Source organism: Dipodomys merriami, unplaced genomic scaffold, assembly GCF_024711535.1.
Source record: "Dipodomys merriami isolate MVZ:Mamm:240054 unplaced genomic scaffold, mDipMer1.0.p SCAF_5, whole genome shotgun sequence".
Lineage (NCBI taxonomy): Eukaryota > Metazoa > Chordata > Mammalia > Rodentia > Heteromyidae > Dipodomys > Dipodomys merriami.
This window is the reverse complement of record NW_027206068.1, coordinates 7,187,512-7,200,149: the sequence shown is the minus strand read 5'-3', so window position 1 is coordinate 7,200,149 and position 12,638 is coordinate 7,187,512. Positions and strand designations below refer to the sequence as shown.

The 12,638-nt window shown below is 39.4% G+C and overlaps 1 protein-coding gene across 1 annotated transcript in view; it reads left to right on the top strand.

Annotated features, from left to right (window-relative positions):
- The window catches only part of Chn2 (chimerin 2), a 336,451-nt gene extending 326,939 nt beyond the window's left edge, over positions 1 to 9,512 (top strand). Inside the window, exons 10-13 of the mRNA XM_069996025.1 lie at positions 879 to 956; positions 3,333 to 3,470; positions 4,989 to 5,094; positions 7,953 to 9,512. Coding sequence (XP_069852126.1) covers positions 879 to 956; positions 3,333 to 3,470; positions 4,989 to 5,094; positions 7,953 to 8,124 — 494 coding nt within the window. The 3' untranslated portion in view covers positions 8,125 to 9,512. The remainder of the gene's footprint in view (positions 1 to 878; positions 957 to 3,332; positions 3,471 to 4,988; positions 5,095 to 7,952) is intronic.
- Positions 9,513 to 12,638: the final 3,126 nt, after the last annotated feature.

The window sequence follows — 12,638 nt, the reverse complement described above, 5'->3', positions numbered from 1 at the left end:
ATAAATGTTTGCTAAAGTAAAAAATACAAATGTGTTAGTTAACAAGAGTGCAACAAATTATACTATAAAAGGTATTTGCTTATTTTTTCTGTAGCTGTAATTTTGACAACACCTAGGTTTTGACATTCAAGATTTGAAACCTGATCCTCTATTCCTTCTGCCATTTTAATCTTATATATTGCCCACAGTGTATTAAGGAACAAGAGTGATTTTAGAACATAAGTTAACAAAGCAATAAGCTCAAGAAGCCAAGTCTTTTTTTCCTAGCCTAAGTATACAGCAACCAAAGTTTCCAGAATCAACAAATACAATTTTATTTTCCCACATGATTTTTTTTATGATCAGCTATCTGAAGATATAACAATGTTATTTATCATGTTGTCTTATTTATGATTAAACATAAAGCTGGGAAATATACATTTCTCCAATGAAATCAGAATAGGGTGTATCACACACATGTAGAAGTATTGCATAGAATCCCACATATAGATTAAAAAGATACAGGGAGAAAGCCAAGTTCCTGTCCACAGCAGTAAAATAGCTTTCCAGCGGAATGGGGAACAGTGGAAGATGTGAACTGCGGTTATTGAGAATCTGAAACACCAGTTCACTTTGCAAAGCCAGGCAGGAAGAAGACCTGATCTCCATTAAGATGTCCACTCATAAACAAGCAAATTAAGACAGACTTCTGTGGAAACAGGGACCGGCAAGTCCCAGCTCTGACGTTAATGGGACATGATTTACAAGACCACTAACTATATTTTCTCATTTCCTGATAGCACACAGTGTAAATATGAAATTAGAATCCTTATTTTTAGAAGTTTCAGGAAACTGAAGTTAAAAATCTCTTCTCCTCTCTCCCACCTCTCACCCCGCAGGATTAAAGTCAGAAGGGCTTTACCGAGTCTCTGGGTTCACAGAACACATCGAAGATGTCAAGATGGCATTCGATAGAGGTAAGCATTGAGTGCCATTTGACTTGTCCCAGGAGCCCTCTCTCCTGGAGCCAGAGTCTATTCATAGTAGAAAAGGGTCTTCAGAACCACTACGTATTGTTCTTCAGGAAGCTGAGGAATGATGCTTTAAAAATCTCCAGTTATGCCTCTCTGGGGAAAGCTTTTTTTTTCCTTAAAAGCCAGGATCAAATGACCCCATAAGAAAGTTAGCTTGAACGACTAAAGGGGAGAAGGAAATGGATAAAAGGAGAACAACAAAGGAGGGGGTAACAATGCTGGACAAGAAATGTCCATTACCTTACTCATGTCATTACCTTACTCATGTAACTGTAACCCCTCTGTACAGCATCTTTACAACAAAATTTTAAAAAATTTAAAGAGACTCATAAAGCCAGGTACTGATGGCTCACACCTGTACTCCTCACAAATCAGAAAGCTAGTATCTAGGAATTGCAATTTGAAGCCTGTCCTGGCCAAAAAAAAATCTGTGAGACTTTTATCTCCAACTAACCAGTAAAAATCTGGAAGCAGAGGTGTAAATCAAGTGGTAGAGCACCAGCCTTGAGCAAAAAAGCTGAACAGGAACATAAGGCCGTGTGCTCAAGCTTCAGGACAGGCATGGTGAATGTGTACACACACACACACACACACACACACACACACACACACACACACACACACACACACACACACACACACACACTAGTAGATGAGTAGAATGAGTAACCAGCCCACAGTGCATTCTGTATCCTCATTTCAGAATCCCATCCTGAGGACCTTCTCTCAAAGCTCCAAAGAAAGGAGCCTGGGGATGAGAAGGTCTCTAGCACTAAACCAGTGGAGTTGAGGAATTCCTGTGTTCTTTGTCACTGTGACACCCATTCTCCAGTGTCTAGAATCTCTTAGGTCAACTATAAACCAACCCGAAGAACCTAATAAAATATGGATTGTCAGGGCCCAAACCGGAGGACTCACTCAGAAAGGTGAAGGAGCCCAAGAATATGAGTTTCTAATGAATTTGCCAAGACATTCTAATGCAACCAGTCCAGGGAAGGAACCAATAACCTACTGCATGGGATGCAGTCTCTGATGATGTGGCTTTCCCTGTTAGTTCAGGCTCATCTGGCTCCTCATTCCTGTTATACTTCAATAGTCCTGAAATGCACCTTCATGACTGTCCTAAGGAAGAGTCGTGTACTACATTGTCCATCTGCAACGTATACACATCTTTGTCTGGAAAACACCTTTTAGTCTGAAGTCCTTTGTCTTTCATGAAGTCTCCCTGACCACCACAAGATGGCCTGAACTCCATTTCCTTTTCCAACACGTTTTTTGTGTGTGGCAGCATGCCATCTTTTCACCTAGTAATCATTGCTGTGTGTCTTACGTTCCCTCTTTCCAGTCCTATGTAAAGGTGGTATCTCTTTGTTTTTGAGGCACCATAGTTAAACCATGAAAGCATAGGCATATGTAAAGTTTCAATAATTTTTTTTTACTAACTATCTAAGTAACTGGGTTGGTATTTCTTACCTGCTTTGCTCTTACTGTTTTCTGCACATTCACAGCATTGTTTTTAGCTTCAAAACCAAATGTAGGGGCAGGAGGTGTGGCTCAAGTAATAGTCCAAGTTGCTGAGTTCAGACTACAGTGCAATAAAAATAAATAAATGAACTGTTGAGACATTTATCCTTTTAATTCTCCATATAAAAGTTATGACAGTCCCCATTTGATTGAAGTTTTTTTTTTTTGAAAAATCTCATATACTCTTTGATAGTTAAAATAGAGTAGCATTTACTAATGGTAAAATAAAAAGTCAGAAGATATCTTAAGAATGTTTATAAAATAAAGTGCCAAGACATACAGTCTTACTTATATATGAGGCAAAGTCAAAGCCTCCTAGATTAAATTCCCAGGAGCCATGAGGGGAAAGTCAAGTTCAAAGACACTTCAGGAAATCTGCAAGAGTCAAAAGAAACTGAAGGCATTCACAATTATTTTGTGTATGTCTTTGAGGCTAAAGAATACTAATAGATTCAGTAGAACTTCTTGATTCCTTTTTATTCCATTGTCATTGTTTGAGTCTGTAATACGAATTATGTGTGATACTTCTTTTTATCAAATTGCTAAGGTCTTGGACCTCCCCTCCCCCCCCCCCAAATTTCATTACCCTGTTGTCTTTACCTCCGATCCTACCCCTCTCTTACCAGACTCCTTTCTGTTACCTCCTGTGCCTCACTGTTATTAGAAGCTAAAAAAAGATTTAGTTAAGACTTGTCAGGGAACATTCACTATTGGATATCTATTTTCTAGCTGTGCATGCTCTAACTTGGTGAACTACAATCTTAATTAGAACCTGGATCATAAACTATGTTTCAGATGGTGAAAAGGCAGATATATCTGCCAGTATTTATCCAGACATCAACATCATTACTGGAGCCCTGAAACTGTATTTCAGAGACTTACCCATCCCTGTCATCACATACGATACCTATTCCAAATTTATAGAAGCAGCAAGTAAGTACAGAGAACTACTACTACCCAACGTTTTCCATATAATGCTTTTGATCAAAAAAATTTAAACTCGGAACTGTTTTAATGATTGAATGAGTGCTTGTTTTGCCAAGTGAGGGTACACCTGTGTAATCAATAGTAAATTGGGCCAAGGTTACCAGGTGAGCTGAACTTATACAAAGCCAACTCTTCAGGTAGAAGCTGGGGCCCAGAATGCTCTGTCCCTCCCCATCGCCCTTGTATAAAAGAACCAGTGCAGTAGGGATATTATGGTATTTACTGAGAAAGCATGAATGTTTCTGTAGTAATAAATCAGTAGTTAAAAAAAAATTCTTCGTTGGGTTCTGATGGCCCTAGGAAGATTCTAGTTGCTGGGTGCTTTTCACTCAGGAGGATGGGTTTTATTCAAGTTCCAATATCAGAAAGTCAAAATCCAGGGGCTGGGAAGGTGGCTCAGTGGTAGAGTGCTTGCCTTGCATGCATGAGGCCCTGGGTTTGATTTCTTATATAAGCAGAAAAGGCTGGAATTGGCTCTGTGGCTCAAGTGGTAGAACACTAGCCTTAAACTGAAGAGCTGAGGGACAGAACCCATGCCCAACAACCAGCAAAAAAAAAAAAAAGTGGAGATTAAAAGGAAATTCAAAATCCGTACACATGTCCTCCTGTGTTAATGTATCTGTTTCTCACCTGGGTAGAGTTAACTCCACCAACACTTTGGTGAAAAGTACCTTTAATATAGGCATAGTTACCTGTTCCATGTAGCAATGTGCTTGCATTGCACAAACAAACTAAAACATATTAAATAAAGAGAGCTTCAAGGGTACCACAGGTAGTATAGTTGAAATTAGAGTGAGATAATGAGATTTCAGCAAATCCAGTGTTCAGAAGGACAACTAACACAACCAACTCACAGGTGAACAAAATGAATGAATGAACAGTTTAACAAAATGAATGCCAGGAAACTGGAATATATTTTCTTGGGTGCAGGGGAATGTCAACCAGACAGAGATGAATGGAGAAAAGAGTGGCTAATGTAGTCATGCTTTTCAGTCTTGTCTGTGAAAATGGAAATAGGAAAATTGAAAGGATGGGTGGGGTTGGAGAGGTGGGGGAGAATAATAAAAGGGTGACACTGATCGAGATGCATTGTACTCATAAACTGACAGGTTGAATTGAAACAACTCCTTAGAGATAATAAAATACAATTGTTTAAGAAAACAAAGAAGGATCAGGCACACTCTGCACCTGTGCCAATTCCTGCAGGATGAAGAATCATCCAGCCTTCAGCCACCTACATCACAAACATTGAGTCAGCATGTGGTAATAATACTTGAGCTCAATGTCTTTCTGGAAGGAGGCAGGATACAGGCAAAAACAGGATCAAGGGAAATAGTACCTGAAACTGTATGAATTTTAAACTCTTCTGCTTTGTGTCTAAGACAAACAAAACAGGCCTCTTTTTATGTTCTGAAAACTTGAATGTCACAGTTGTCACTAACGTGTTCACCGTGCTTGCTACAGAAATCTCCAATGCTGATGAGAGGTTGGAAGCAGTTCACGAAGTGTTGCTGCTACTGCCTCCTGCCCACTATGAGACCCTGCGATACCTAATGATCCACCTCAAGAAGTAAGCCAACATCTCCCTCACCAACTGACCTGTGGGGCCGGAATGCATTAGCAAAAGTTGACACATTCCTCCCTTTTTCAAGAGGGGATAGATACTTTTTTAAAAGTATGCTAAGGGAAAGGGGCATGGCCCAAGTCATAGAGCACCTGCCTACAAAGTTGGAGGTTCTGAACTCAAACCCAGTAGCACTGCCCCCCACCAACCACCAAATAAAAATTAATTTAAAGTGAACTGTGCTGCCCTTTCCAGCCCTAGTCTTAGCTTCTAGAATCCAAAGTCTGGGCCATATCTGCTCCATGCAATTCCCAATTGCTATCCCTAAGAGATAGCTACTGTTAGAGACATGGGATTACCCCCTGAGATGACTGACATTTAGGGACAGGAATGGGTAATTCAGACAGATAAATCTAAGATTGAGAACCAGGGAAGTTAGTCAAGAGTCCACACTCAGCCAGGCACTGGTGTCTCATGCCTGTAATCCTAGCTACTCAGGAGGCTGAGATCTGAGGATCACGGTTCAAAGTCAGCCCAGGCAGGAAAGTCTGTGAGACTCATATCTAATTAACCACCAGAAAACCAGAAGTGGCACTGTGGCTCTAAGTGGTAGAGTGCTAGCCTAGAGCAAAAATGCCAAGCCTTGAGTTCAAATCCCACAACTGACAAAAAGAAAAGGAGTCCACATTCAGTTTTAACTATCCTTTCTGTTCACAATGCCTCCATACTACCATTTTTCTCTTACCCAAGCCATGGCCCTCCTACTGTGTACCCCAAGCCCAGTCTTCTGGGCCCAGCTGCCTTTTGGGAGAGCATAGTCCCACCATAATCTCTATTGTTCTTTATACATGAGGTTTTATTTTATGTTTTTGTCTCCAAGCAACAAATGGTCCTAAAACTTTAAAATAAGAAAAATGTACTATCATCTATGTGGATTAGCTAGAAACTTCTGACTCAAGGTCTATAATGAAATTTCAGGCTTTCTGCCAGGTAGCTAGCAGATACAGTTTTTCAAAGACTGCTGTGCTGACCAGCTCACTTCCTCATTGACTTATTTGCTAGAAGCAACCTGCAGTTCCTTGCCTTGTGGGGACCTTCATAGACAGCTTCCCTCCTAGCACACAAGAGCACTCAAAATGAAAGATACCTTTTGGAGCCTAAACCCATAACATCCTATTGCCTTTGTTGTTATTGTATTTGTTAGAAGTAAGTAACTATCCTTACTGCTCATATTCTCAGGTAAGGATTATTGAGGGCCAACTCGGAAAGTACCTACCACACACTATACCATCTTTGTCCAAGTGAGTGAGACATTTTGGATGCTATGGAACATTGGAGCTTCTAGCTTTAGACACTTCTCCTTAAACCTTGCATTTTGTTCCACTGTACATTCTTAATGAGATTCATAAATTGACCTTTGAATAATTTTACCTTTGAACATCTGGGTGGCCATTTCTGTGCTTTATGAACACTCATAAGAAATGTCTTCAAAATAAATGAAAACCAACACTAGGTACCTAGCTTTCTGTTTTCCTGGCTTGTAAGATTGTTGCTTAGATCTAGGATGATCATAGATTCTGACATGTAACTGATAAAAATGTGTCTTCCTTCCAATGATAATGGGCTGGCTCTTCCTAAACTCGCGATAGCCCATTCTAAAAGCTACCTTTCTCTTCTGGCACCAGCCCTGCCATCACAAAGAAGCCTCCTCTCAGCTGCCCTCTTCAGTGTTATAGCCAATAGGATGTAGAAAAGAAAACCAGACAGCCATAGAAAACTCATGAAGTTACCATAGGCCAGCTAATCATGTTTTGCCCTTCCAAACCAATTTCCTTAACTATTAGCTCCACTTTTATTTCCACTTCACCATGTTTATTTCCACATTCAGCTCCACTTCACCCACTAGGTGAAGTCAATGTTAATAACTTAAAAGGAGAAACAAATCTGAAAATTGCATTTTCAAAAATAACCATACTGTTTGCAAAGAAATGGAAGAACCTGGAGAAATTATACTAAGTGAAATGTCAGGCTCAGGGACAAAGGATGCATGTTTTCCCATATTAGAAGCCAGAATTAGTTTATAAACATAGAAGTAAATACATTGGGTGGTATGCAGGTGTATAATGAAATGTAGTAACTGAAATATGTTAGATTCAAAGCAGAACTTAGTGTAATTCCTTAGAAAGACAAAGTCAAACTTCCACAAAATAAACACCAAGAAATGGGCACTTGAAAAGGGGTGGGGGTACGGTCAAGAGGAGATGGATAGACAAATGAAGAGGAAAGAGAAGGGAGAATACAGTCAAGAATTCAATGTAGACCATACAAAATTAAGAAAAGTGACAGAAAGCGGTAGGTTGGGATGGATGGGTGAAAATATTGAAAGGGGTGACATTGATCAAGACTCGTTTTATTCATAAACCGCTTTGATAAATGTTTTTTTTAAAAACAACAACAACAACAAAAAACTTTCTAGTCAGTACCCGATGGCTCTCACCTATAATACTAGCTACGTAGGAGGTTAAGATCTGAGGGTCACAGTTCAAAGCCAGCCTGAACAGGAAAGTCCCTGAATTTATCACCAATTAGTCACCACAGAAATAAAAAAGAAGACACAGCCAGAAAAGTAAGCTGTGACTCAGTGGTATGGTGCTAGCTTCTGCAAAAATAAAAAACAAAAAACTCAGGGACAGAATCCTGGCTCTCAGTGCAAACCTTAGGACTGCCACACAAACACCCACCCTTACACACATACTTTCTGTGGTTGTGCTTCTCAATTTGCTTTTCAGACCTAAATACAGAGTCAGCATGTAAATCCAGCTACAAGTCTACATCATGTGTCAGTGTCCATGTTTGTTTTGCAGGGTGACTATGAATGAAAAGGACAATTTCATGAATGCAGAAAATCTGGGGATAGTGTTTGGGCCCACGCTGATGAGGCCTCCCGAGGACAGCACCCTCACCACGCTCCATGACATGCGGTACCAGAAGCTTATCGTGCAGATTTTAATAGAAAATGAAGATGTTTTGTTCTAATCTATCATGGAAAGGCCCTCGCCCTCTCCAAGCTGATAGAGCAAAAGAAATAAAAATGTTTCTTACACTTGTTTTTTAAACAAGTGACAGAATTTCCTGGACCACAGTGGATTGCAGAGTTGGGAGCCAGGTCTCAGTCATGTCCCCCCGCCCCCATGTGAGAACAAGGGCTAGGGTGGGAAAACCCCTGGCCTTGGGTCTTTTGCTGTGCCTCGTATGTATGTCTGTTTTGCTGGAAGAGTGATTAATAAATCTTTCTTTAACTTATTAAACAATGTAGACCATTAAGCTTCAGTTTTATCAGTAACGAAAGGGAACTTAATTCAGAAAGGTACTTGATACTGTTAGGCATTTTTCACTTACACAAAGAAGACAATTCTATATGTTAAATGTTAAATGAAACCTATATTGTAAAATGTATTTTTATGTTGGCTGCAAGAATGTTATTTTATTTGAGCAAATAGAATTCAATGCAGTGCATTGATTGATTATACCCTGCATTCTTTGTCCTGCATTCTTGCTGTGATGCCCAGAAAATGCTGACCACAAATGCAGTAGTATCTTGAACATACCTCTCATCCTTACCAGTGCTTATCCATGAGATTTTTACTTCCCACATATGTACTAGCTTTTTGGACAGCTTTTGCTCTTAAGCACTTGCATTCTGCTATTGTACAGTATACATTCATAGCAATTAGAGAATGGCCTGATACAAATTTTCTTTTCATAAATGTGTTGAGAATTCCCAAAGGATATCATAGAATTATTCACAGCTTTCCCTTATGATGAGTGAGTCACCTAGAACATGCAGAATGTGGTCATCTTGAAATTATTAGAGAACACTGGATGTATCTGGGCCATGTTTGTTTGTTTTTTTGATAGCACTTTTCCTCTTCTTCTTTTCTTCCCAGCCAGGACCTGTGAGTTATAGTAATGGCACATGGGATTCTTGTTTCCTCTTGTCATGTTTCTGTATCAATGCAATGAACTTGCAGAATAATTGTGGATTGTTTGTTTGTGCTCATTTTAGAAACAAACCTATTTTTTAAAGTAAGAATGAATAATGTTGATTTTTACCAAATATGTGTTCCTCCTTAATAAAAATCTCTCTGTATGGGAAATAATAATTAAATATGATTTTATTACTATAGTTTCATCCTGTTGGTTATATATATCTTAGCATGAGCCTTTCACACCAAGATTTCTATATTTTGTAACATAAGTGAACTATTTAAAACATTGAAAATTGTAAACCTCCTATTTCTTTTTAAAATTCAACTGCAGTGTCTGAAATGATTGTCTGAAATGATTCATGTAATTACCCGTCTTGCTTTGGAGTGGATAGAAGAGAATTGCTGTGTGTCAGATGGAATAAAAGGAGGACCAAAGTGAGTTGTTTCCTGGGCAGATGCCCCTCCTCGGCCCTGCCATTGGCCTGTGCTGCATCTGGATCTCAAACTGGTTCTCCCCGGTCCTCTTCTCAGTGCTCCTCCCAACTGTACAGTTTTGTTTCGTTGTAGTTTACGTACTTCTTGATACTGTCAAAGATTATCTGGAAACAGTTTTATTTTGTGAAGTGACCAATACTTTGTAATTTATGATAGTGTAAATGGAAGGAAAAGCATTACCTGTATTAAATTCTTCTGTCTATCGTTTTGGAGTATATTCAGAGGAGTGATGTCTGGGGCCGACAGACTGGGGGAATACTCAAAATATTTGGTAATAGATTTTTCCATCATTTCCAAATCACAGGAGAAAGCATCCCATAGAATCTCTACCTCACTGACCACTGGGTCAGCCAGTAGGTCAACCACTCTTGAGATGGACTGGGTTGTGGCAAAGCAGAAATAAATATAATTAGATTATATTTAGGAAATGAAATTGAAAAGTTTATAGATTGAATTAAGAATCTAGGATGGCTCTCAGGTTGCCTAGCTTGGCAGCTATATAATACTGACTGAAATGAAGGACATACACAGGAACTAAAGTTACTTAAGAGAAAATGAAGAGGTAGGAACCGGCATCTGTGGCTCACACCTGCAATCCTACCTATTATGGAAGCTGAGATCCATAGGATTGTGGTTGAAAGTCAGCCTAGGCAGAAAAGTCTAGGAGATTCCAGCTTCAAAATACCCAGTAAAAATACTAAGTAAAAAGCCAGGCTGAGGGCGTGGCAAGAGCACCAGCCCAATAAGGAAGCAGAGCTAGGTCCAAACCTTGAGTTCTGACCTCAGTACTGGCAGTGTGTGTGTGTGTGTGTGTGTGTGTGTGTGTGTGTGTGTGTGTGTGGGTGGGTGGGTGGGTGTGGGTGTGGGTGTGTGTGGGTGTGGGTGGAGAGAGGGAGAGAGAGAGGGAGAGGGAGAGAGAGAGGGAGGGAGAGAGAGAGAAGATCTCAGGAGATTTATTTATAAAGACCATCCTATCTTCAGGTTGGCTCCCCAACATCCTGATACATTTCATTGTTCCTGATGCCTAAACTGTTTCAAAATCACTTTGCAACATTTATATGTCAAATGTTTTGGAAAGGTTTTCCCAGTTAAATACTTGGTAAATGCAGATAACTCAGTGTTTTGACCTGAATGTGATTTCCCCAAAGGGTATATATTGGAACATAATCTCTAGTCCAGTAGTAATTGGAAGTGATTTGGAAGGACATTGACTAAGTCATAATAATGAGGCCCTCATTAAAGGGGATGAGTATTCTCCAGAGAGCACTCTTGTTCAATGTAGCTGTCTATGCTGGAAATCAGGCCTTCTGAAGGTCCTTATCACACATGAAATCTGCCAGTACTTTGGTCCTGGATTTCCTAGACTTCAGAACTGTAACTAAAACAAATGTATGTTATTCATTTATTTCTACCTGGAGATATTTTGTTAAAGCAGCATGGGTAGACTAAGACATAAAGCAATATGAATAGACTAAGACACCTAACTTAGTTGAAAAGATTTGATCAGAGTCAAGGATCTTTGCTGCCTTTCTATTCGCATTTGTAAATACTTCTTATATATCATATCACAAAGTACTGTAGTTGTATATCAACTGCTTCCCCCATATAATACAAACTCCTTGTTATCAGGCACCTTGGGTATCCCTTGCATCTGCTCATCCTGCAAGTCCCAACTCAATAGCCACCTCCCAGGGCCTTCTCTGCCTTTCCCAAGAAGAGAACCTAGGAGATGAACATGTGAAAGCGTAGCTGGTTCAGAAAACTATGAAGAGTTGACTCAACCCAGAACATCAGGTGGGAAAAGAGAAGAAGGGGAATGAGAATAAAAAATAAAATGAGAATAAATCAGGAATCCAGTGCCTAACGAAAAGATGGACAGCCAAACTTGGAAAGATCTTCACACAGCACATTAAGGACAGATTGGAGGGTATAAGACTAGAGACAAAGCTAATCAAGAGGGTTTTACAGATAATCATAGCCTGACTTTATTTATGGCAAGAGTAGAGAAGGGATCAGGACATGGGATATATTTTTAGTTATTTTTGTTGTGCTGGGGATTGAACTCACAACTTGCTAGGTAAGCACAAAGCATTTACCACTGAGCTATTCCCCTGGCACTTTGTAAAATGCTTTTTGTTTTATTTATTTATTCATTTATTTATTTATTTGTGTATATTGTAAAAATGATGTACAGAGTGGTTACAGTTACAAAAGTCAGGTGATGTGTACATTTCTTTTTGAACAGTGTCACCTCTTCCCTTGTTTTCTCACAGGTTTTTCCCTCCTTACCCCGCTCCCACACAAGTTATATAATTTATTTTCAACATAGTGTCTAGTATCACTACTGCATTTGTTCACCCTTTGTCCCACCATTTCTATGCCTGCCAACCTCCCTAAAACAGATAAACTTACATACAAGGCAAAAGGTACAGAAATCAAAACAGTGACAAAGGCGGAAAAAGAAAAATAACAAAAAAGCCTTCTTGTTTCCCTTTCGTGGAGTCCATTTCAAAAAACATCATTTTATATGATCATATGCGCATAGCTATTGAGCTATGTGTGATCCTCCCCTAAGAATATCCTCCTTTGGTCTCACTGTGTGAACATTTAGAGTTCTATTAAATTTATCATGTCCAAGTGTAGTATTTTTGTTTTTTACCATCCATTGTATCTACTTGTAGATTTTTAGGGACCTTCTAATTGCTACAAATGAGGGAAACAATGCAACCTATGTTTCTTTGGATTTGGCTTACTTCACTTAATATAGGTCTTTACATTTCCTTATGAATGGTGCAATATCATTCTTTCTCACCCATTTGTTCCGCTGAGAAACATATGGGTTGATCACATAGCTCAGTTATAGTAAACAGTACTGTAATAAACATGGTTGTGCTGGTAGCTTTAGTGTGGCATTATTTGTGGATAAATGCACAGAAGGGGAATTGCTGGGTCATAGAGAAGCTCTATGTTCTAATCTTTTGAAGAACCTCTATACTGCTTTTCAGAGTGGTTGAACAACTTTACATTCCCACCAACAGTGGAGTAGCATTCCCTTTTAGGCACATA